Source organism: Mesoplodon densirostris, chromosome 16 (assembly GCF_025265405.1).
Source record: "Mesoplodon densirostris isolate mMesDen1 chromosome 16, mMesDen1 primary haplotype, whole genome shotgun sequence".
Classification (NCBI taxonomy): Eukaryota; Metazoa; Chordata; class Mammalia; order Artiodactyla; family Ziphiidae; genus Mesoplodon; species Mesoplodon densirostris.
Window position 1 is genome coordinate 1,561,540 of NC_082676.1, and position 22,389 is coordinate 1,583,928.

At 61.9% G+C, this 22,389-nt stretch overlaps 1 protein-coding gene across 1 annotated transcript; it reads right to left on the bottom strand.

Annotated features, from left to right (window-relative positions):
* Window positions 1–1,054: 1,054 nt before the first annotated feature.
* Window positions 1,055–21,338, bottom strand: COL9A3 (collagen type IX alpha 3 chain). The gene is made up of 32 exons (XM_060079339.1): window positions 21,261–21,338; window positions 20,623–20,691; window positions 19,397–19,432; window positions 18,689–18,760; window positions 18,007–18,060; window positions 16,817–16,852; window positions 16,562–16,585; window positions 16,233–16,286; window positions 15,854–15,907; window positions 15,419–15,460; window positions 14,253–14,309; window positions 13,790–13,843; window positions 13,102–13,155; window positions 12,855–12,908; window positions 12,359–12,412; window positions 11,954–12,007; window positions 11,130–11,183; window positions 10,155–10,208; window positions 10,006–10,059; window positions 9,776–9,820; window positions 9,570–9,623; window positions 9,436–9,489; window positions 8,888–8,941; window positions 8,713–8,784; window positions 7,623–7,658; window positions 7,071–7,115; window positions 5,622–5,654; window positions 5,301–5,447; window positions 5,075–5,129; window positions 4,364–4,546; window positions 2,103–2,180; window positions 1,055–1,245 (listed from the first exon to the last, which is right to left on the bottom strand). The coding sequence occupies exons 1-32, from the start codon at window positions 21,336–21,338 to the stop codon at window positions 1,055–1,057; spliced, it is 2,055 nt and encodes a 684-aa protein (XP_059935322.1).
* Window positions 21,339–22,389: the final 1,051 nt, after the last annotated feature.

Sequence of the window (22,389 nt, forward strand, 5' to 3'; positions counted from 1 at the left end):
TTATCTGTCTGATTCCATCATGTTTTCTTAACATGATAACTTGAAAAATTAACATCTTTTGTAATTTCTTTAGTCTTAGAAGGTACATTGCTTTTTACTTATTTTATTTACATTTTAAATATGCCCCCTTAGCAACTAGAACAAGTTAAATTGTTCTTAGCTATAAGTAGTTTGGACATTTTATTTCATTTGCTTATCGCTTCCCCTTGTAAAGTTTTCTAGCTGCATAGAACTGTATTGCAAAATGCAGTCCTATTTTAAACCTTTTTCCTAGAAAATTTCCAGACATCTCCTTTAAAGGTACTTTTGTCCATAAGTGAAATATTGTCACGGTAGATTGCTTCAATGCCCTCATTTTCATATTGAGAGTCATTACTTTCTGTGTAATAAACTGTAGTGTTTGGAACTGAGTTTTTCAAATGAGTGGCTTTATTTATTACAATAGATAACACCAATAGACTGTAGTGCAGTACAGACACTTTCAATAAATACTGTCAGTGGGAGATAGTTAAACGTTTGTACACAAAGGAGGCAGGTAAATCAGACGAGACCTTTGTATGGAAGGGATACTGTATATTAAATTCTTTATTTTTTTTGTAATACTGTGGCCAGTCATTAATCTGAAGATTTCATGTATCATTTTATTGAAATGATATCTTAGCCTTTACACAAATGCCATGTAAACAAGTTGCTGAATATTCTTTTCTCTCGTGAAATTGTACAGAACTTTCTGTATGGACACCCTAGACCCCTCTGAAATGTTGGGTTGACGATTTTATTACATAGGCCTGTGTCTGAGGTATGATGTTACAGCCGAATGGACCACTGTAAATACATGTAGAGACAGAACACTTTGACAGCAGCTCGATGAAGGATGCTCTCGGGGACCAAGTGTCCAGCCGCCGCCACTGAGGACAAGGAGGGGCAGGCCTCGCTGGACGGCACGGCGGTGTCCAACCATTGATGCCAGGACGCTGCTGGTCCCCGTGGGGTCCTCGCACAGCTGGCTGCTTCAGTCGGCATCACTTTCTCACTCGCTTCCTGAAGTTGTGTTTTAGGAGCTCCTGGGACCTGATTTTTCCCCGCCCCCTGCCATCACGGCTCCTTGGCAGGCGGAGGTGTCGCAAATGCCGGGGGTCCCCTGAGCGCCAACAGCACCGGGAAGGCCAGGATCGCCAGGGAGCCCAGGCTCTCCGTGGGCCCCGTCGCGGCCGTCTTTGCTAACACCGGACACGCCTTGTGGTCCTTGAGACACACCAGGAAGGTGAGTGGAGACACAGAGAGAGGACATCAGTGGTGTGTCCGTTCAGCCAACCCAAGTCTTGTGTTTCTGTAGCTCGTTTCTTAACTCTGGGAGGGGCCCAGGGGAGGCGCGCTCAGGCCGGAGAACAGCGAGGGCAGAGGCCAGGGCGCGGGAGTCTGGGTTCTGTCCTAAGCAGGGCAGCTCGGACTTGAGAAGGGTCAGCTGGTGCCATGTGAGGAATGGGTCTGGGGTGAGCGAGGGGGATGCTGACGATGATGGTGGTAACCATGGGGATGGTAACCATGGGGATGGTAACCATGGGGATGGACCAGGCGTGAGGCAGAGCGCCCCCCGCCCCCAGGTGGTGGGCACCTGGGCAGGTGGACGGCAGAGGAGAAACCAGGAGCTGGGGGTGCGGGGAGGGACGGAGTGAGCGAGCAGCTGGGCCGACAGGTGCGTGTTTGCTCCCGGGACGTGTGTGCAGATGCGGTGGCCCCGGGACAGCCCCCGAGAAGGCTCGGGATGGACCGCGGCTGGGCCTGCCCTCCTCCCTCTCGGCAAAGTATTTATATTCAACATGAAAAGTGTCAACATGCAGGGTACATGTGGGTCACTTAAGAGAAAATTCTGTTAGAATTTAACTGAAATAGATACTCGATGGCTTTAGTTGAATAGAATTTAACTGAAACTCCTGAACTAAAACAGACACAGGGTGATCTGATTAAAGGGTCGTTAAAACAGTCCCTAACCTGGCATCTAAGGGTGCGTTGTCGGGAGAAAAGCTGTTCCCTCAGAAGAGGATGAGACGTGCCCGTCACCCAGAGGTGCCTGTGTAGCGTTAGTGACAGCGGCCTCATACCTTGGAGCCCTTGGTCTCCGTCAGGCCCGTCCAGGCCCTCGCCGGCTGGGCCTTTGTCTCCTCTGTCCCCCTGGTTTCCTGTCAAGGGCAAGTGACATACGCATTTGCTTAGAAGCCCTGATTCAGGATCAAAGACAGACTTCTGCTGCGGGTGAGTGTGTGATCCTGCCTTTTTACAAGTAGGGTGCCTGCTTCCTAAGCTTTTTACTGAATCAAAACACATTTAGAAAAGGACACACGGCAAAGTGTCGGTCGGGCTGGATGGATTTGACAGAATGAACCCACCCACGTGACTTGCCAGCCTCAGAGCTGCATTTTTGGACTTCTAGTTTGTTCACAATATTTATGCCTGTTAAACAGCTGAGTGTTTGCCCTGTATTCCTATGTTCAACATGATTTTTGACAAATTATCTAAGGTGTTTTAAAACGTCCCCTGAACTGCGTTCTCCACTCCTCCTCCACCTCCAGCTGGTTTTGGTCTCTGGGAGGTGAGCTGAGGCCCTGCTACGAGGGCCCGCTTGTCAGCCTGCGCTGTGTGTGATGCTGGCTGCAGACAGCTTATCCCGAGTGATGTTCTTGGAAAATTGAGCCTCTTGTCAACGTAGTGACGCTCAGTGAGGCAAGCAGCCTTGTTGGGCACGGTCTGTCCTGCCTGATGGTAAAAGCAGTGACACCAGTTTCCTTTCCGCTGGTGTTTGTCACTTTTCCCATCGCAGAGGGTAACACACCTTCTACAAAGGATCAAGAGCCCCAGGGCCGGGCAGTCGGGGCCTCCCGTGGGGCCTGGGCTTTCCTGGCCTCCAGAGCAGGTCCCTGATCTGCTGTGTCCCGGGGGGAAGATGGAAGCCCAGCCGTGACAGTGGCTTCTGCCTGAAGACCTACAGTATGTATTCTCATTTAATTCAAACAATAACCTTCGCTCATCCCCACCCCGAGGCAGGTGCCCCAGGGAACAGCTGACCCTGCACCGTGTGGCGGCCTCCCCTGAATTCTGCTGTGCAGTTTTTCTGAGAACCCATAAAGTGATCAATGCTATTTTTGAATTTTATTTTCAAATGTCTTAAAGGCATTCAGATCCCTATTTGGAGAAAACCTTGTTTGGTCTTTCTTTGAGGACAACCATCCGTCCCGCAGACTGTACTGGCACAGACGGACCAGGGACGGTCAGAACTCACACACGTCTCCAAGACAACAGGGAGATATCTGATGGTAAACTTGGGACGGTGTGAGAAGGTGCATTTGACACGTTTGCCGTGTAGTGTTGAAACTATTCAATCTCCCAGCGTCTTAACAGTAATGAAATGATACCTCTAATTCTGGAAGCATTTTCATCTGCTGAGGTATTTTAACTTAACCTCACAGAGGACAAAAGGAGCTCACAGAAGTAAGTTTCCCTTGGAAACTTTTTTCTTAAGCTGTTTTTCAGAAACAGAAAATTATTTGGTCAATAAGTTAGGAACACATTGCAATCACGAACTTTAAATCCTGAATGGGGGCCGTGGGGCTAGCTGCCTGGGGGCAGGCCGGCGGCCGTGGTTAGAATTTAAAATGAACTACGTGGTAAAGGCCTTGTTGGAAAAGGTTAGTGGCCAACGGCTCCCTCTCTGGGCACCAAGCGTCCCCACGATCGCAGCCCCGCGTGGGACCAAGATTCTCGCCTCGTTTCAGCTCGTCCCTAGTTCCTTACAGTCCCTAAGATGGAGTTTTGATTTATAATTTTTGCCTTTTGCCACAGAAGTGGTCACACGTGCCAGTTTCCATGAAGGGAAGTGCTGTTCCGTACAGATGGGGCTCCTGTGCGTTCATTCCTCACATTCTTCTCAACCCTCCTCCCCCAGATGTTATTCTAACGGTATTTGAGAAAACCATCACATTTTGAAAAACGTTGTCACACCCGTGGGTTTAACTGAGCTGGGCCTGAAAGCATGAAGGGCTCTACCCGAGGCGGCTTCTAGCAATGGCTCAACCTTCCAGGGCTTTTCTAGATGAGCCCGTGGACCCAGAGGGAGGAGAGGGGAGGGGAGGGGTCCCCCCAGGCAGCTCAGACGCGTGTGTCAGACATGGATCAGCAAGGCCGGAAGGACCCTGGCTGAAGGCCAGGTGACTTTGGGCCCATTTCCCCTCTGGGTCTCTTCCCCCGCCCTGTCCCCGCAGGGGAGCCTCTCTGCGTGGTGGGGGCAGATTTCACGGCTGGGGTACTGGCTGGGGGTACTGGCTGGGGGCTCTGGCGTGTGGCCGCGTGGTGGGTGGACTGCACTCACCTCTGGGTCCGGGGTCTCCCAGCTCTCCGGTGGGACCGCGGTATCCAGGGGGCCCTCGAGCCCCAGGGTGACCGATGGAGCCTGGGGGCCCCGGGGGGCCGGGGGGGCCGGCGGGACCCGGCCGACCGATGGACCCCGGTGCTAAGGGCTTCCTCAGGTGCGCGGCTAGCTGCGCGATTTGCTCTTTTGGAAAACAAAGATCAGACATCTGTTCGTCAGAAGTGTGTTATATAAAGTGCGCATATACTGCCTTTCAAAGGAAGTTTGCTCATTGATTGAAAAGGGCTTTAACGGCTTTGGGTACGTGATAGGTGCTGTCCCAGTGCTCGGTGACCCAAAGAGTGAATCACAGCCCTAGAGAGGAGCTCCTTAAAGAGCTCATGGATTGGAGAGGCCAAAAGATGTCCGCTTGGTCTGTCAGAGCTGAAAGGGCACGATTCTTTGACCCTTGTGACCACTTCCCTGAGCAGACGTTTAGAACATCCCCGGTGCGCCAGGCACCGCGGCAAACCCCGCGGGGGGGCCCCCTCTAGTGCAGACCCCGAGGACCGCGGGCGGTAGGCCAGCCCGGAACGTGGCTTGGCTGGAAGGTGGTGGAGGGGGAGGCTGCGTGGGGATGGGGTGAAGGCGAGGATGGGGCTGGGGGTGGGAGGGGCTGCAGCTCCAGGGGCGGAGCCATGGGCGGGATGGGACAGGACAGAGGGCGCTCACCGCTGACCATCCCCACACACAGCTCTCTGATGCGCTGCTCGCTGGCTTCTTTGCCCTGAAATTCACCACAAAGTCTATCATCGTATTGGGGGCATGCTGGCATCTCCTTGAGGCACCCCCACCATCACACTCTGCAAAGTAACCTTGATCATCTAGAGTAGACTTGATCTAAATCCAGGAAAAGCCCGACACCAATGAGCACTGGCTCCAGAAAGGAGACACGTACCGGGACTCCGGGTTTCCCAGTGATGCCAGGCACGCCTCGCACGCCCTGGAGGCCCATGGGGCCAGGGTGGCCCGGGACGCCGTCTATGCCGCTGGTGCCGTTGGGGCCCTGGATGCCCTTGGGACCCAGCTCCCCTCGACTGCCGGACTAGAGGGAAACAGCAGGAAGGGGTGGGTCAGGGCATGGGCTTCTCCCTCGGGAGAAGGAGGGCCCGCAGTTTCCTGACTTCTGACCAGGGCAGGCCTCTGAGATCTGCACGGCCGTCAGGGCCCCGGGGCTGGCCCGGGGGCCCCGAGGAGCCAGCCTCTGCCAGGCACTCACCTCTCCCTTGGGTCCAACAGGGCCACTGGGACCCTGCAAAAGAGCAGAAGGAAAGTTGTGCATTTTAGTTACTTGCGTGTTGCTAGTTGGTGGGAATTATTTCCCCAGGATGCAGTGTAGCCAGTTATTAGTTGGGGACGGAAGAGAAAAGTCATCCACGAAGCTGCTATTTGATGGCATCACAATAGCCACAGTGGTTACTCCTTTTTATTCTAGGGTTCGTTTTATATTGCTGAGATTGTATTATAGCTACTGATGTTTTTAAACTTATTTTCCCTAGAGTGTTTTAGCTGCATAGTCCTTTTTCTCATCCAAGTTTACTTTGTTCCCGTTCTTTATTTTTTATCTTTTTTAACATCTTTTTTGGAGTATAATTGCTTTACAATGGTGTGTTAGTTTCTGCTTTATAACAAAGTGAATCAGTTATATATATACATATGTCCCCATATCTCCTCCCTCTTGCGTCTTTATTGTTACACATTTGGCGGAGCTGAGGGTCTCTGTGTCTAAGGCTCCCCCTTCTCCAGCTGTGACCTCAGGAAGCTGCCTGGCAGGACGTGGACAGGGACTGGGCCCCAACCAGACAGCAGACGGCCCAGGACCACTCATCCATCCACGCCGCCGCCCTCTGCTCAGGCCACAGCTGGTGGCCCCCCTCGAAGCCAGAGGGAGATGGAGGGGCCAGGCTTTTCAGCTCAGACAGCCTGAGTGGTAAGTCGCTGAGAGCCCAGTGTGAGGGGCACTGCCCGCCAGACAGCCTGAGTGGTAAGTCGCTGAGAGCCCAGTGTGAGGGGCACTGCCCGCCACGCAGGCGGGGGTGGAGCAGGTCGGGGGGCTGCTCCCAGGGTCCCATGTGTCAAGGTCATCTAGGAATTCACCAAGATGAACAACACTTGGGCACACGACTGAGATCATCTCAGCTCAAGCTGGGAAAAATTGGCTCTGGGCTACAAGGTTGTGCTGGAGATGAGGGTCCCTGGGGCTGAGCCGTTTCCATCTCCTCTAGACTCAGAGAAGGGCTCAGTCACAGAACTGGAGACCCTCACCATGTGGGAGCCACGGAGATCTTTATCCCCAAACCCCCTGACTGTTCCGTTTCATTCACCCCCCTGAGGTGTGACTCTGTCGATGAACTCCATTAGGGTTTTATTCTAAACTCAACCTGAGTTTTAGCTCTGTGGAAGCAGGGTTTTCTGTAGCTCAGTCTCAACTCTGGCTAATTCATGCTGGAGCCGCAGATGGAGCACGGGAGGGGGTAGAAAACCCCAGAGCTGGGCCTGGGGCCACCTTCTGCCTTAGGGGCCGGTCAGCAGCCAGGACCTCAGCTGCGCCTCGGTCCTCAGCTTGGCCCACCCCAGCCTGGACCTGCAGAGGCTGCCCTGCCCCAGCCCCCAACCCAAACGCGGCGAGTTCTGTTGTCAAAAGTGAGGCCGACTTAGTCATACTCACCAGTTCTCCTTTATCCCCAGGAAGGCCATCGGCGCCCGCGATGCCCTGAAACGACACAGCTCAAAGTTGAAGAACTGTCCACGCTGCCATCCTCCAACCTTGGTGGGAGCCGGTGCCTGACACCCAGACCCAGGCCGAGGCACCAAGCAGACAGTAAGCAGAGCCTCAGGTGGGTTTAGACTCTTCTAGGTCCTCCTGGTGCTCCCAGGGGGTCAGAAGCAGAGCTGCGCCCCGCCCCCTTGCCCCTGGGCCCTCCAGAGAGAAGGTGCTGCCTGGAGAACAAACACTTTTCTAATCTGCTCCTGGAACCCAGATGGCCAGCAGGGAACACGCCCCACTCTGAGGATCCCAGAGGAGCCGCCCAGGCCACAGGCGGCCCCCGTTGTACCCAGGAGCCAACTGGTCCCGGGTCCGGCTGGGTGCCCAGAGTTGTCAGCCTGTGGGGGGGGGGCGGGGGCGGGAGAGGGAGGGAGATGAGAGAGATGAGAAGGATGCCCCCTAGCCCTGAAGACAGCGGGCAGCCCACAGCTGACCTGACCGCCGGTCGCTCACCTGGTCGCCCTTTGGGCCTGCAGCTCCTCCTGGGCCCTGGGCAGAGAAAGGCTCAGCGTTAAAGAAACCACAGGGATCCCTGGGCGACCCGCACCCGCTGTGGCGCCAGGACGAGCTGGGGGCACCCGGGCTGCTGTGGAAACAGCCTCCTTCCCGGACGTTTGGCATCCTGGCCCCTAAGTGTGCTGGGATCCTCCCGTAGAGCCCTCATCTTTTTAGGGGCTCGTAGCCTCGCCCCACATGGGGTGCGCGATTGTTTCACGGGCCCTGCTGCCGGACAGCAAGGCCTCTGGGCTCGGCATCACCGGAAAAAGTTTGGATCGTGCGGCATTTTCCCGATGTGAGCTGCCGAGTCAGAGCCCGAAGTTTGTATTGATCATCTTTCCAGGGGACTGCGGGATTAGGGGTATGTCTGGGAACTGCCAGAATCACCCCTAAAATGTTAAAATAAAAACTGTCCATCTGCTCAGATAGCAGCGTGAGGAAGAACCCGCCCAAGGGGTCCAGAGAGTGAAACTTCCCTGTGACCTCAAAGTGCAGGTGAGGGTGACCGGGGAGTGGGGGATACAGTAACCGGCCCCTGGCCCCCACGGGGACGGGCGCAGTGTCCAGGGCCTCTCTCTCTACCTCTTGGAGGCCCTGGTGCCCTTGGCATGCCCCTGACCCCTGGCATTTCTGGCCTGAAGGCTGAGGAAGGGCCCACTGTCCCAGCCGCAGGCCGTGGTTTCTGTGGCCCGCCAGGCCCGGAATGAAGGGGCGCCAGAGATGGCAGCTCCTGAGTCCTGTCACTGCCAGCAGGCGGGCGGACGGCCAAGGAAGGCACCTGAGGTTCCCCTGGGACCTGGGGTAGCGTGGCCAGGCCGGAGCCCAGACACAGCTCACAACCTCCTCCCGGGGCCCCCGGTCACCCAGACTGGGGCTCTCTGTGCCCCAAAGATCATGGGACAATAGGGACACCCACAGTGCCCGACTACTGCGCACCCACGGTGTAAGGTGCCTCTGGGGGCCGCTGATGTGGCGCCGCTGTGTGTCCCGTGGGACTGTGGGTGGGGTGCAGGAGCGGGACACCCTTGCTAGGACAGCCACTTACCCGGTCGCCCCCGCCGCCTCGGAGGCCTTGGGGGCCGGGCAGGCCGGGGTCTCCCATGCTGCCCTTCCGGCCCTACAGACAAGGACGCAGCACGTCAGCACCCACATGGAGCCCAGTGGGCCCCTCCCCAGCCCAGCTGGCCCACCTGGGCTCCCTGGGCGCAGACCTCACCCACCTGGAAACCGCGGACACCAGGGGCTCCGGGGGGGCCTTGCGGGCCCAGAGCCCCCTGAAAGACAGACAGAGTGTGAGTGCAGCTCCGCCTCCCCCGCCGGGGCTGGGCAGACACAGGAGCTGGTCCCCAGCCATCTGGCCCAGTTACTGGGGAAAGAGGTGGGAGGGATCCTGGGGGGGCAGCTGGGGGTCGCAGAGGTCAGGCATGCCCTCGGGCCCCGTGTGTCAGTCGGACTTGGCGCGGGGCACCGATGCCGATGTCTTCCTTATCTTGGTCTATGGTGGGGCTGAGAGGCGGGGTGCTTCCACCACACCTCCCAGGCCCAAGGTGGGGTGCTCCCTCGGCCGGCTGGGTGCTGGGACTTTGCTTCCTCAGCACAGAGGTCTCAAGGACAGGACAGCTCGAGCCTGGCGACCACCATGTCCCAGCTTTCACAGGCTCAGCCCATTCATGCATCCAGAACGCCACCGCAGCCCACACAGAAAAGGGGGCCACTCGGCTGTGGCTCCATGCCCACCCCCACCCCAGACTTCATTCCCCCGACTCACCGCTGAGCCCCTGTGGCCAGCCTCGCCTCGCTCCCCGGCCACACCAGCGTCTCCCTACACTCGGGGAGGGGGACAGGGGGTGTCAGCGGGGTCCGCGCACACTCGGGTTGGGGGTGAGGGCTGCAGATACTCACGGGGACACCGGGCTCTCCTGAGGGGCCAGCTTCGCCCAGCTCTCCAGCTCTGCCCTGCAGGAGAGGAGTGAGCCCTCCGTGAGCTCCGCCCACATCCCTCTGCCCAGGATCCAGGCTGCGGCCTACCCTCTTCCCCCTTCCCCACTTCCTTGCCCCTCCCTCCCCCCTCTCCCCCCTCCCCTCCCCAGAAGAAAGAAGCCACATACCAGTCCTCCCTTCTCACCCTTGGACCCTGCTCGTCCAGGGAGACCCTGCAGGTCAGAGGTCAGAGGTCAGCACACAAGACCAGGGGCAGAGCGTCCCCCCAAGGGGGAGGGGCTCCTGCAGCCCCCCCGGCCGTGATGCACAGCCCCCTGCAGGTGCCCCACTCAGGAACCCACGGGAGATGACCACTGGCATTGTCCCTGGGGCCACGGCAGGAGCCCCATGCACTCACCGGCAGCCCATTGGGACCCTTCTCTCCTGGGGCACCATTGCGACCAGCTTCTCCCTGTGGGAGTTTGTGGGGGACATGGGGTGCTGAGGCCCTGGAGGCTGAACTCCCTGCAGACCCTCCTCCCCTGCAGACCGCCAGCCAGTACCAACCTTCTCGCCATCAAGTCCCAGCACACCATCCCGGCCATCCTTGCCCGGCATGCCCTGAGGACAGCGGATGGTGTGAGGCCCAGTGGGCAATCAGCCTGGTCATCCTCCAGGTCACGCCCACCAGGCCCCTCCCTTCCGCAACCCCCTGCACTAGGTCTGCCCTCCTGGGCTCAGGGGGCAGGTAGTAACCTGTGCTGCCCTCCGATCACGCAGATGAGGGCGGTGAGGATGCACCCAGACCACACACTGCCCCCCGCGTCCCGCGTCTGCCCAGACTCTTCACGCGCCCCAGGGAAGTTCTGCTGTGCCCACTTTACGGACGGGGAAACTGAGGCTTGGGAACCAGGATTTGGGCTCAGGACTGCCGAATCCCACAGGCTTGACTAATTTTGGAATCTCAGACACACCCATGTGCTGGGAAGGTGGCAGGAGAGCAGCTGGGGTCCCTCCCTCCCCACCTTCAGCCTCCCACTGCCAGGCTGTGCTACCCCAGGTGGCCTCCCAGGGGCCCATCCTCTAGGGCCAGGATGGGGTGGGGACCAGGAGGAAGTGGGGGTCTGGGCTGAGCATGGGCACATAGCAGGGATGAGGGGGCACAGGTGTGGAGGGCCAGTGCTCAGGACCCTCAGAATGCCCCCCACCTGTGCCACCCAGTCCCCCACCCACCCTCACGTGCCCCTGGAATGCAGATGAGCTCAGCCCGAGGCCCTCTACCTCTGTGTGGTCTAGATGGCAAAAGATTCTGTGGCCTCCAGCAAAACGCAAGTGTGCAGGCCCTTCACCCACCATTAGGCATTTGCAGAAGGCGACAGCAGAGCGAAACAAGGGAGGGCCAGTGGACTGTGCAGCCGTCCCAAGTATAGCCCAGGGCCATGGGAGGAGAATGACTCTCCCGGGGAAGCAGGTGCAAAAGGCAGGGAGCAAGGGGCCAGCAGAACCCCCTCCGCCCCTATGCTGGCATCCACGGGCACTCACCGGCTCTCCGACCAGCCCAGACATGCCAGGGACGCCTTTAGGACCAGGCCTGCCCTGAAAGACACAAGAGACCGCAGTTAGGCCCGCCGGGACTGCTCCTCCCAGATACCTCACTAGGTCCAGGGGAGGTGGGTGGGGAGGTAGGCCCGGGAGCCTTAGACCTGCAGTGCACACCACTTTCTAGACTCCGGGTATTGAGCTTGGGCCAGGGGACAGCTGTGTAGGCCAGGCCTGACCCCCAGGGGAAAAGGCCCGTCACCCCGGGAGCTATCTTAGAATCCTGTGGATGCTGCGGCATCACATGGCCGCCTCCTGGACCTCCAGCCGCTAGGCTCAGGCCAGGGGAAGACAAGATTGGTTCAGAGACGGTCACTTCATTTCGTGAGATGCTTATTATCTCTTGGCTTCACTTATGCTCTGCTTAACCTGAGAGTTGTTTTCTCTGTTGCTGCATCTCACAGCTGGGCATCCTTGGCCCAAGATCAGGCCCCACTGCCCAGGGCCTCTTGACAGATGTTAGTGGCCAGGATTCGCACTCAGAAGTGTGGTCCTCCGGACCCTGCCCTGCTGCTCCGGAGAGCTTCAAGGAGCCACGGGGGCAACAAGGCCGGGGGACTCCTGGGGGAGCCGCCTGGGCAGGCGGAGGGCTGGGACCCCCCAGGCCCAGCTTGGCACTGTCCAGCGGCTTCCCCCCCACCCGCAGGAGAGGGCAGCTGCCCCTCGCCTCCCTGGACTTACCGTTCATTCCCCGCACCCCCCCACCCCGCCCTGTGGATCAGGTTCTCCCAAGGAAGGACCCAGAGAACACAGGCTCTCTCACTTACGAGGTCGCCCTTGGGGCCGCGCAACCCTTCTGGGCCCCTCTCGCCTCTGTCACCCTGCAATGACAAGGGGGGACAGGGAGAGAGTTAACTCAAGAAGGTGGGAGAGCAGGATGACAATGCTGAGGGTCACAGAGGCCAGAGGGACACTCACCACACCTCACTTCATGTCTGGAAAGAGAGAGAACGCAGATCTCCCACGAAGGACAGGCTGACTCTGGATTTGCCCCCTCCCCCCAGGTGTGCCCACTGGTACCTGCCCAGGTGTGCCACATGTGATTCCCCCCAGGTGTGCCCATGGGATAGGCAGCCCAGTGGGGCTGGGGGAGGCGTCTGAGTGAGCAAGAGAGAAGAGAGCCTGGGCCTGCACGGGACCACCCCCCACCCCCCACCCCCAGACACACGTACCACTTTCCCAGGGGCTCCTGGGATCCCGGGGGGCCCTCGGAATCCGATGGGACCCTGTGGAGGAGAAGGGGCACCTGAGCCTCTCCTCTGAAGCCGGGGCAGCATCCCCCAGAGCACCCGGCTCCATCTGGAGAGGCCTGCCGGGAGCCCCCCACCCAAGCCCCCCCAGCAGGCCCTTCCCCCATCAGCCCCCCAATGGTCCCCAAGCCCCTCCCCTTCCCACATTTGCCAAGGCCTCCCCTGCTGTCCCCTGTTTGCCTCTCCCATTCCCTTTGGGCCTAAGCCACAAAAGCCTTCACAGGCCCCGGTTTTGGGAACCATCCAGTGAGTGGAGGCCCAGAGGGCCGCGGTCACACAGGCCACCTGTGGCCACTGGCGAGGACCCGTGCTCAAGGGGCCCATCTAACGTCTGGAGGTGGCCCCCCCAGCCACCTCTTGACCTCGGGCTGGCCCACAGCCCCTCAAGGGTCAGGTGGCGGGGGGCTGGTGGACTTACCCGGTCCCCGGGGGGTCCGAGTGGCCCTGGAAATCCTCGTAGGCCCCGTGGACCCTGCAGAGAGAGAGCTGGAGCTGCAGGGCCTGGGCCGGCAGCCCCCGGACCGCACACCTCCTGGGAGCCGCTGAAGGGCTCTGGTATATTCCCCAAAACCCTGCCTCAGGACCCGCACCCGGTTCCTGTCCTGGGAGTTGGTGGACTGTCCCCACCCCACATCCTCACCTGTCCAACACCTCCCCTTACTCACCTGCAGCCCAACGGTGCCTGGGATGCCAGGGGGCCCAGGGGGGCCGGGGTCACCCTGCAGGAGAGGTGGGTGGCGTCAGCCCCGAGCTCTCCCCACACCTCTCCGAGCCCACTGCCCCACACCCCCTCCAGAGCCCTCGCCGTGCGGGGCGTCGCCCCACTTCACAGCTGAGCCCCCAAGGCCCAGAAGGGTCGCACCGTGTCCTCCCCCGCCCTCCCCAGACACCTCCTCCTGGCGGCGGCCAGCCCCTCTGCTGCTCACATGGCAGTCTGGCGGCTCGCACCGCGCTAGAGGGAACCCAGCCTCACCCGCAGCCTGTGGATGAGGATGCACAGATGCCCTCCAGGGCAGTGGCCATGGGGGAGGGTGGCAGGGACTACTGGGGACCACTTCGGGCTGAGGCCCACCTTCTCCAGCCCGCAGCGGGCCTGCCCAAGCTCAGGGAGCTTCCGTGTGAGGCCAGGTGTTGGGGGCTCTGTCCAGAGGCCCTGCCCCAAATCACCCGGCTCTAAGAGCCAGGCCCCGAGGGGAGGCGTGCACAGAAGCTGCTCCATCAGAGGGCACCGAGATGCAGCCAGCACGTCCTCACACACCCGCAGCCCTGCCAGAGTCCCAGCCCCCACGCCCCCAGGCGCCTGTGCCTCCCCGCCACCCCCCGGGGTGCCACCCAGCCGCCAGCCGCCTTCACCTTCTCGCCATCCTTGCCGACTTCTCCTTGCTCCCCTTTGTAGCCGGTGGGTCCCTGAAAGACAGCGGCGGGTGGACGGTAGCAGACCCCACAAGCAGCCCTGAGCCAGTTAAGGCCTGCCTGGCCCACCAGCCCAGCTGGAGAAGCAGAGGCCCGGTTGGGAGGAGAAGGGCTGGGCCAGGGAAGGGGTCTGGGGGCCTGAGGCCAGCCTTCCCTCACGCCCTCTCTCAGTGCCCCTCCAGCCCCCCAGCGGGTCACCGGGGTGGAGGGGCACAGGGACAGGGCAAAAGGTCCCCCAGCAGGGCAGGGGCCAGCGCCCTTGCTTCCCGCAACAATCCTGCAACCAGGGCAGGCTTTCTGGACGCCCACCTCCCCCCGGACCTCCGCCCACATGGGGGCCCCGCCACCCCCTTGGGGTGTGAAGGTGAGCTGGGGTCTGAGTCAACCCTCAGTGGTCACTCACCTTGAACCCTGGCATTCCTGGGGGCCCCGGGGGGCCTGGCGGGCAGATGGCCGGGCACTGTTGGGAAAGAGAATGGTCAGACCCCTCCCAGTAAAACAGGGGCAGCGCTGAGGTCAGAACCCAGGGGCCCGGAGGTGGACCATTTGGGGTGGGTGAGGGGGAGCTCGGGCCGCACGGGGGCCTCCTGGGGAGCCCAGACAGGGCCTCATTCAGGGCCACCATGGGGCGCGGTACGGGGCTGCAGAGCCAGAGCATGGCCGCCGGCCCCTCACAGCCGGCTCCGATGTCTCAGCCCCAGCACAGGTTCAAAGCAGCTATTCAGCCCGGTGGCTGCGGGCTTCACAAAGGGGCCTTTATCACGCACCGGCTCTGCAGCCGGCTCTGCTCGGGGGTGGTGCCTCAGGGAGGGACACGTGGTCCTCGGGCACAGGCCGGATGCTCCACACCTGGGGGCTCAGCGAACCCAGGGGCGGCATGGGGGTGTCTGGATCATTCCACGGCTGCTCTGGCACAGAGCCAGTGACGTTCACCTCCCCCAGCTGTCCTCCTCTTTCCAGAAGACCCCCAAACCCTCCCTCAGAGCACCAACCGTCAAGCAGGACACGGGTGGGGGAGACAAGGGCAGCAGGGGTCCCAGTGGGCAAGCGGGCTGGGCCAGGCTCCCCTTTAATAACTTCCAGCCGCTCCTCCGAGGAGGCCGGGTGCTGGCCTGGCCCACAAACAGCTGTGCAAACGAAGCCCACGAACCCCAGGCCTCCAAAGTCACTGTTTTTCTTCTGACAAGAGAGACAAAGCTCAACAACCAAAAGTGGGTCCCAGACTCTCTGGTCTGGAAGCTTTTGTGGTCGGGAAGCCTTCTGTCTGCGCCCCCAGGGCAGCCAAGCTCGCCGCTGACGGCACCCGGAGCCTGTCTGTGCCGAGGGGCAGGATGGGCCCACACGTGATTTTGCTTAAATTAACTTCAATTCGTGCTGCTGCGCATGCCAGGGTAGACCGGTGAGGGCGGGGAGGGGCAGCCCGGGGGGGACGTACCCAGAGCCGGTGCCGCTGGCACTGAACCCGTCCCTAGGGGCCCCTGTCCCTGCCTTCCTGTGCTCCCCAGACAGGCCCCTCCTACCAAGACAGGCACCCCGACAAAGGGCTTCACAAAGGCTGCACGTGCCTACCTGAAGGTCAGTAGTGCCTTCGGGGAGGACCCCTGGGCGACCCTGGAACAGAAAGACGCCAGCTTTGACGTGCCCCCCACCCAAGGCCTCCAGGGGACTCAGGGGCCCTTCATCCCCCCCGTGGCCAGTGCCAGGTACTGCTGGTCCCCCCCTGCAGGGCATGTGACAATGACAGAAACCAACTGCCCTTGGGGCGGGGTGGCTACCAGGCCTGAGCCTCACTAGCCCTGGGTCAGCTGACGCACACGGCTCCAGCCTGGACTTGGCCCATGTCTGCGGTGTGGCCAGGACTCTCCACGTGGACATGGGTGCTGGGGCTGGGGGCATGGGGGGCCTGAGGACGGGCACCCTGGGGACAGGGGAGGCAAGCCCACCAAGCAGTCATCATGCCTGGGACTCCTCCTGAGAGGCTCTAGAACCCCGCCCAGTACTCACAGCGGGGCCGGGAGGTCCCGGGGGGCCAGGGAGGCCTGGAAGTCCAGAGGGTCCCTGTGGGGGGATTATGGCTTAGATGGAGCAGGGCCAGCCCCCACCTGAGGTGAGGGGCCCAGCGACTTCCAGAGAGAAGCCTCCCCTCCAAAGATGCCCCTATGGGGGCACTCCCAGTGCTGCCCAGCTGGCCCGCCCCAGCCCTGTGCGTCCTGAGGTCTGCGCTGCCCTGTCCTGGGCATCAGCCACAAAGGCCCACCAAGAAAGAGGGCGAGGGGGGAGGGAGAGGAGGGGCACAGGGAGGCGGTGAAGGGGGAGGGAAAAGGGAAGGAAAGCGGGGAGGCCCCCCCATGGCTGCATTTGGGGAGTCCTGGCAGCCACTCACCGGGGGGCCCCGGAGGCCAATTCCGCCTGGGACGCCGCTCACCCCGGCCTCTCCCTGGGGGAGGTAAGAAGTGAGAGATGGGGATCTGCACCCAAGGAGCTCTGAGGATCCCCAGGGGAGTCCAGACAGACCGGGCTCCCATATCCCTATACAGGACCAGCCTGCACTCTCTTAAAGCATGGGGACTCTGGGTGAGGGGTCAGCTCGCTGTTCCCCCACCAGAAGCCCCCCACCCCCAGCCCTGGTTTGGGACCTGGTGGCCATGTTGGCTCGGGGTGTGGCAGGCATGCTCGGGGGTGGGGGGCGGCACGAGCGTTATCGGTACTCACGGGGGATCCAGGGAGGCCTTTGCCCTGCAATGCCAAGCATGGGGTCAGAACTTGCCGGAGACGGGAGGAGGTTGCCCACCACCCACCCCATCCCCCTGAGCTGGTCAGGTGAGTTGCTGGGGATGAGGGGCACAGCCCAGATAGCACCTAGGACCCCAGCCCGGGGACCAGCCCCCAGGAGACGCTGCAGAGGGGAGCAGACGTGGCGTTCGGGGGCCCCTCCAACGCCCACCAGGAGGAGAAGACAGCACTCACCCCCAGCCCAGGCGGCCCTGGGGGTCCCAGACTGCCCTGCGGAAGGAAAGGGGGCGTCTGGGGTGGGCTGGGCCCAGGCACCGTCGCCTATGTTTGCAAACCTGTTCCCTTCCCTCCCAAGTCCATCTCCCCTGAGGAGGGGGTTCTTGTTTTATAGGAGACCAACAGTGGGTCGGGGGGACCTCTGATGTCCCAGGGGCCTGGGACTGGTCCTTTGCCAACAGTCCTGCTGAGGAAAAGCCAGAAAAGGTCCCTTCCTGGCAGCACTACTGCAGGCAGGACGGGCCACCAGGAAGGCACATGCCAGGTGTGACCTGAGCCACACAGAATAGCCTGATGCCTGGCTCCTCCAGGAAGCCCTCCGGCCTCCTTGGTCCACAGTAGGGAGCCTCAAACCTCCAGCAGCTGGTGGCCTGCCTGTCCGCCCAGCGCCCTCCTGGTCCTCCTGCTGCCTTGCATGCCAAGGATGAGGTCCCCTCCTGTGCCCCAGGCTTCCTGCAGAAAGCCTGGAGCTAGTCCCCCCTCCTCCCTTCCCCCACTTTCCCGCACTCCCCCAACGTCCTTGGGAACATCAGAGGCCCTGCTGGCTGCAGGCAGCCACTCTCCTCCTTGTTTCCCACTCAGAACACGCCCACAGCCCAGGTCCCAAAGGCAGGGCTGCGTCCTGGTTCCCTCCCCATCACAGCCCCCCTGCCCTCTGCACCCCAGGGCTGGGGGACAGTCACTTCTCGAAGGGGGGACAGAGAGGGAGTTGTTGGTCTCAGCTTTGCACCTGGAGCCACAAGAGGAGTTGGTTGGTCAGAAAGGGGGCTTTAGTGAACAGTGGTCAGCCTCGGGGGACAGGCTGGGTGGCCGTGGGCCCCTGGGGTGGGCACAGAGGGGCAGCGGCTCACCAGAGGAGGAGGAGGGCATGTGGGGCTGGTCACGCCCCAACCGTACCAGCGCCCCCAGCAGGGTCTGAGGGCTGGGACAGCTCTGACCAGAGGGGGCGGGGGGGGGGGCACTCATCACCCTGTGTCCTCATGCCCTCCAGCCCCCTTCCACCCCACGGCAGGGGCGGGGCCCAGCCAGTGCGGTCGCAGCAGCTGCCCTCAGAACCCACACCCTGTGGCCAGGTGGTGCTCAGTCTGGCTGCCCTGGCTGGGACCTCGCCCCTGAGCTGAAGCCACTGGACGTCGTGCCTGCCTTACCCGTTCTCCAGGGGCGCCCTTGGGTCCAGGGGGTCCATCCTGCCCGGTCAGACCCTGGGGAGGGAGGTGGAAGGAGGGCTGGAGGGGTCACGTGGGAAGGACGTGCCCTCTCAGGGGGAAGAAGCAGGCATGGGCCCCGCCCTAACTGAAGCCAGTCAAGAGAGGTCAGAAAGACCCTCAGGTCGGGCACCTTCCCCTCTGGCCCCACCCACCGCCCACCTGGTGGGAAGCCAGCGGCTGGAGCACCTACTGGAGTGGGCAAGCCCAACGGGCAGGAGAGTACCCCTCTGACATCCCCTCCGGTGCGTGCAAAGCCCCCGGGCCTGGGGCCAGGCCTTAAGCTCCTGAGGAGCCCCTGACGCAGGCACCCTGGGGCTCGGAGGGGTCTGGATAATGGGCCTTTGTTCCCAGAGAAGCCAGAGCTGGCGGGACTTTCACCTCTCCTGTGCGCTGGCGCTGTCGTCTGGCACACAGGGCCAGACACTAACGGGTGTGGGATGAAGGCCAAGGGACCCTGCTGGGGGACATCCGGAGACACTCTTGGGCCTGGCTTTCCTGCTTGAGCTGGCCCAGTTGGAAAACAGCAATTAAATCTGACTCCTGGGCGCTGGGATGGAACCCCTCCAGGCTGGGAGGGGAGTGGGGGGCTCGTGGGAGGAGAAGGAGGAGCCGGCACACTCACATCCACACCAGGCAGTCCCGGCATCCCGGCCTCTCCTGGTTTCCCTGGCTTCCCTGGGGCCCCTTTCGGTCCCTGTGGAGGGAAAGGGCAGAGGCGTGAGGGGAGCTCCAGCCGGAGCCTTGGCTTCACCGAGGAGAAAAGTGTCCTCCAGCGGGGCACAACCTAGCAGCCCTAGATGGGCCCCTCTCCACCGGAGCCCCAGCCCTCGCTGCCGCCCCGCCCACCCCTTGCTGGCCCCAGGAGGGCTTCCCCCTCCCGCTGCCCCTCTACCCTTCTTCGGTCCCATCTGTAGGACACTCACCCAGACGCTTTGGCCTCCCCAGCTAAGGGCCAGTGGGCCCCTCTGTGGGCCCCTCCATGAGCCCAGAACCCTCAATTCCAGGGCCTGAACAGCTCCAGGACGGCTCACTTGTGGGACCTCTGACAGGCTGGATGTGCAGGTCTGTATGGACCTCTTCCCTGACCTGCCGGGGCACTTGCCCAAGCAAGCTTCAAAGCCAGACCCTGTGTGGAGACTCACTGAGGCCCACCCACTCCCCTCCCACCTCTTCCCGCTCTGCCCCCGCTCCAAGGCCGCCCTTTGGCAACCCAGGGCCCAGCATGGTGGGAAGGGGTGTCAATGACCCCACTGCTCTAGGCCCACCCGTCCCCTCCAGACTAGAAGGAGGCCTCCTCCCCGCCCACCCCCACCACAGCCAGGACACTCACCAAGGGCCCAGGCAGCCCTGGAGGACCAACTTCTCCCTGCAGAGAGGGAGATGCCCACACGTGACCAAGTGTCCTCTGGAAGCTCCGCCCAGGGGAGGAGAGCTGGGCCCCAGAGGAGGCCCCAGGAGGCAGGATGGAACCCTTCACCCCATCATCCACACCTGTAGGCACCTCCCCTCTAGGGCCAGGTGCAGAGGCAGGTGGTGGGGAGAGGGGTGAGCTGGACAGACTGGGGATTTGAGCCCACTTTGAGGGCACAGGGACACCCCAGAAACGGTGGGAGGCGTCATGAAGCCCCACCCCTCCGCCTGCCTGAGAAACTCCAGAAACCTGGTTGGAGGTGGCAGCCTCCAGACACACAAAGGACCGGGAAGGCACCCTGGCACCCTCTCCACCCTGACGGCCACTGGCTCTGAAATCTTTAACCTGAGGCTTTCAGGCCAGGCTTTAAGTGGAAACGTCCCCAGAGGGAACGAACTGGGGAGCCCTGGGGCACCAAGTGCCCAGCCCCACCAGGAGGGGAGGCCACCTGGGTCCAGGGCCCAATACAGCCACACTGAGCGACGGCCCTGCGGGTGGGGTGGCGGGAGGGAGACTCAGGACCATCGAGGGCCAGGCAGGGCCCTGGGGACTCAGAAGGAGGCAGGTTCTACCCGGGGAACAATACCGGTGAGGAGAGGCCAGGAGGGCCCTGACTTCCACGGGTGTGGCTGAGTCAGGGGCTCTCAGCCCGCCGGGTCCTGGGGGCAGGCTTCAGGGTCTCATCTGCCTCCCATACGGCTTAGGCCACGCTTAGGCGGGGGGCGCCCTTGGAGGATGCCACTTCTGGGGCAGAGCCAGCCCCCAGCCCCGTCCAAGGCTGGCTCCAGCCTCTAGTAGCCGCCAACGAGACCCACCCAGGGGGACAGTCTTTACCCCCAGAAAAAGAGGACAGCAGGCCCCTCTGGGGACCCAGGGACACACACCCAGTGCCCACACCTCCAGCCCAAAGAGCACCACGGAGCCACCCCCGCCTGTCCTGGGGAGGCAATCCCCGGGGGGTCTGCCCCAAGAAGGAACAAGGATCGTCTTTGTCCCGTTTCACATCCCACAGCAGCGCTGGCTCATCGCCCCAGCCCTGGGCGGCGCAGTTAGCTTTCTCTCCATCAGGCCTGGGGCTCAGGGAGGTTGGGGAGGGAGCGAGAACCCTGCAGAAGCTCCGCGGCCATCCCCGCCCACACACTCACATCAATGCCGTCCTTGCCTGGCTTCCCAGGTGGTCCTCGGGGGCCGGGGGGGCCTCGAGGTCCCACTTTCTGAAATGGAGAAATGTCATCAGGCAGCTGCATCCCCACTCTCTCCCGCTGGCAGGGGTGGGGGTCCCCCTGGTTGGCCCTGGGGTCAGCCCGACAGAGCATCCCCTCCTGCCAGTCTGGAGGAGAGCTAGGGCCTGTCCAGGGGCCCGCACCCCGGCTCCCCTCAGACCCTCGGGCCTTGGCAGTATCCCCTGCCACCTTGCCTGGGCAGGAGGGGCTGCGTCGGGCCTGAGCCCCGCCAGGAACAAAGGCCACATTGTGTCTCTCTGGTGGAGACACAGAGCTGGCACCGGACCCTGCCTGGTGAGGAGGGGCAGCCCCTGCGCGCATCTCCGAGGTGTCCCGGCGTCCGTGCAGGCTAGCCGGGAGACGGCGAGGAAGCTATGGGGCGACAAGACTGTGCCCGCCGTCGCCAGGGGCCCTGGGCTTCCCGGCTCCCTCACTGACCCCGGGGGCGAGGCGGGGAGCTTACTCCCTGGCTGTGCTGCTCAACGCCGACCTCAGAGCCACGGACCCCCACCCCGGCTGCCTTCCAAGGCGAACCCAGTGCACCGGGGTCCCGTGCTCACCTGCGCCTCGGTCACGGTCACGGTGGCGGCCAGCAGCTGCCCGAGCAGGAGCAGGGCCAGGGCGGGGGCTCCGGCCATGGCTGCACGCACGCTCTGAGCCGAGCCGGCGGGGTGGCAGCGGCCTGAGCTCGGCTCGGCGGGCGGGGCTGCTGGTGGGCTGGATGCCAGTTCCCGCCCCACTGGCCCTCACACAAGCCCCCCATTCAGCTGGGCCCACCTGGGTGGGCGGGGGCTTCTGCGCTGCCCCGCGCCTCCCTGCCGAGCCAGTCAGGGGAAAAAAAGAAACCCAGTGGCATTTTTTTGGCCAGCCTCTGAGTTAAAATTATCCTGGGACTGGTGAGTTACACACATACACCTTTTAGCAAGCAAGAAAGAGGCTCTTTTCTCCCCTTGGTCCTCGACCAGGGTGTGGAGAGGGAGAATCCCACGTTGAAGGGCTCCTTTGGAGAAGGGGCCGTCCTAGTCCTGTCAGCGGGGCGGGTGAGTCCCATACTCCTCCCCAGGGTCCTGAGAGGGACCCAGGCTGCCCAAGGCCCAGGAAGACCCCCCGAGAGGGTGAACACGCCTGTGCCAGGGGTCAGACAGGGCCCACCACGGCCCCGGTTCCCACTCCGGGGCCCTGCCGTGGGCAGAATAGACTCTAGGGCCATGCCTGCTAGGCTGGAACGCCGCCCCCAGGGCCCTCTCCCCAAACTTTAACTGTACTGAGTGGTCCATCCACGTGAACCAGCACTGGCAAAGGCCGGACTCTCACCCGGCACCGCCCCCCAAGAGCCAAGTGGGGGCCCTGCAGAGAGGAAGGCAGGCCCACCGTGATCCTGAGGCCCGAGCAAAAGCGAGACGAACAGGAGCCCTGAGGCTGGTGTGGGCTGTTCCCGTTTCTCACAAGCCTGGGCAGCTCAGGAGTTGCCAGATTTGGGCACGCTCTTCTTCACCCCAGGAGCACATGGGGACAGCAGGGTAAAAGGCAGCCCCTGGGGCCAGGAGGACTCAATGACACCCCCCCCCCCAGGGGACACTCAAACATCCAGGTCACCTACAGAGCCCGCTGAATGCTCAGAATCCCGGCCCCACCTCAGGTGTCTGAGTCTTTAGAATTCCCTGGGAAATGCTGCTTTAGGATGAGCTT

Coding starts and splice junctions, on each gene's coding strand:
- COL9A3 (XM_060079339.1), bottom strand. CDS start 21,338: ATGGCCGGAGCCCCCGCCCTGGCCCTGCTCCTGCTCGGGCAGCTGCTG. Junction 12,413..12,854: donor TCGGACCCCCCGGGGACCGG/GTAAGTCCACCA, acceptor TCTCCTCCACAG/GGTCCCATCGGATTCCGAGG. Junction 10,060..10,154: donor TGGGACTTGATGGCGAGAAG/GTTGGTACTGGC, acceptor AAACTCCCACAG/GGAGAAGCTGGTCGCAATGG.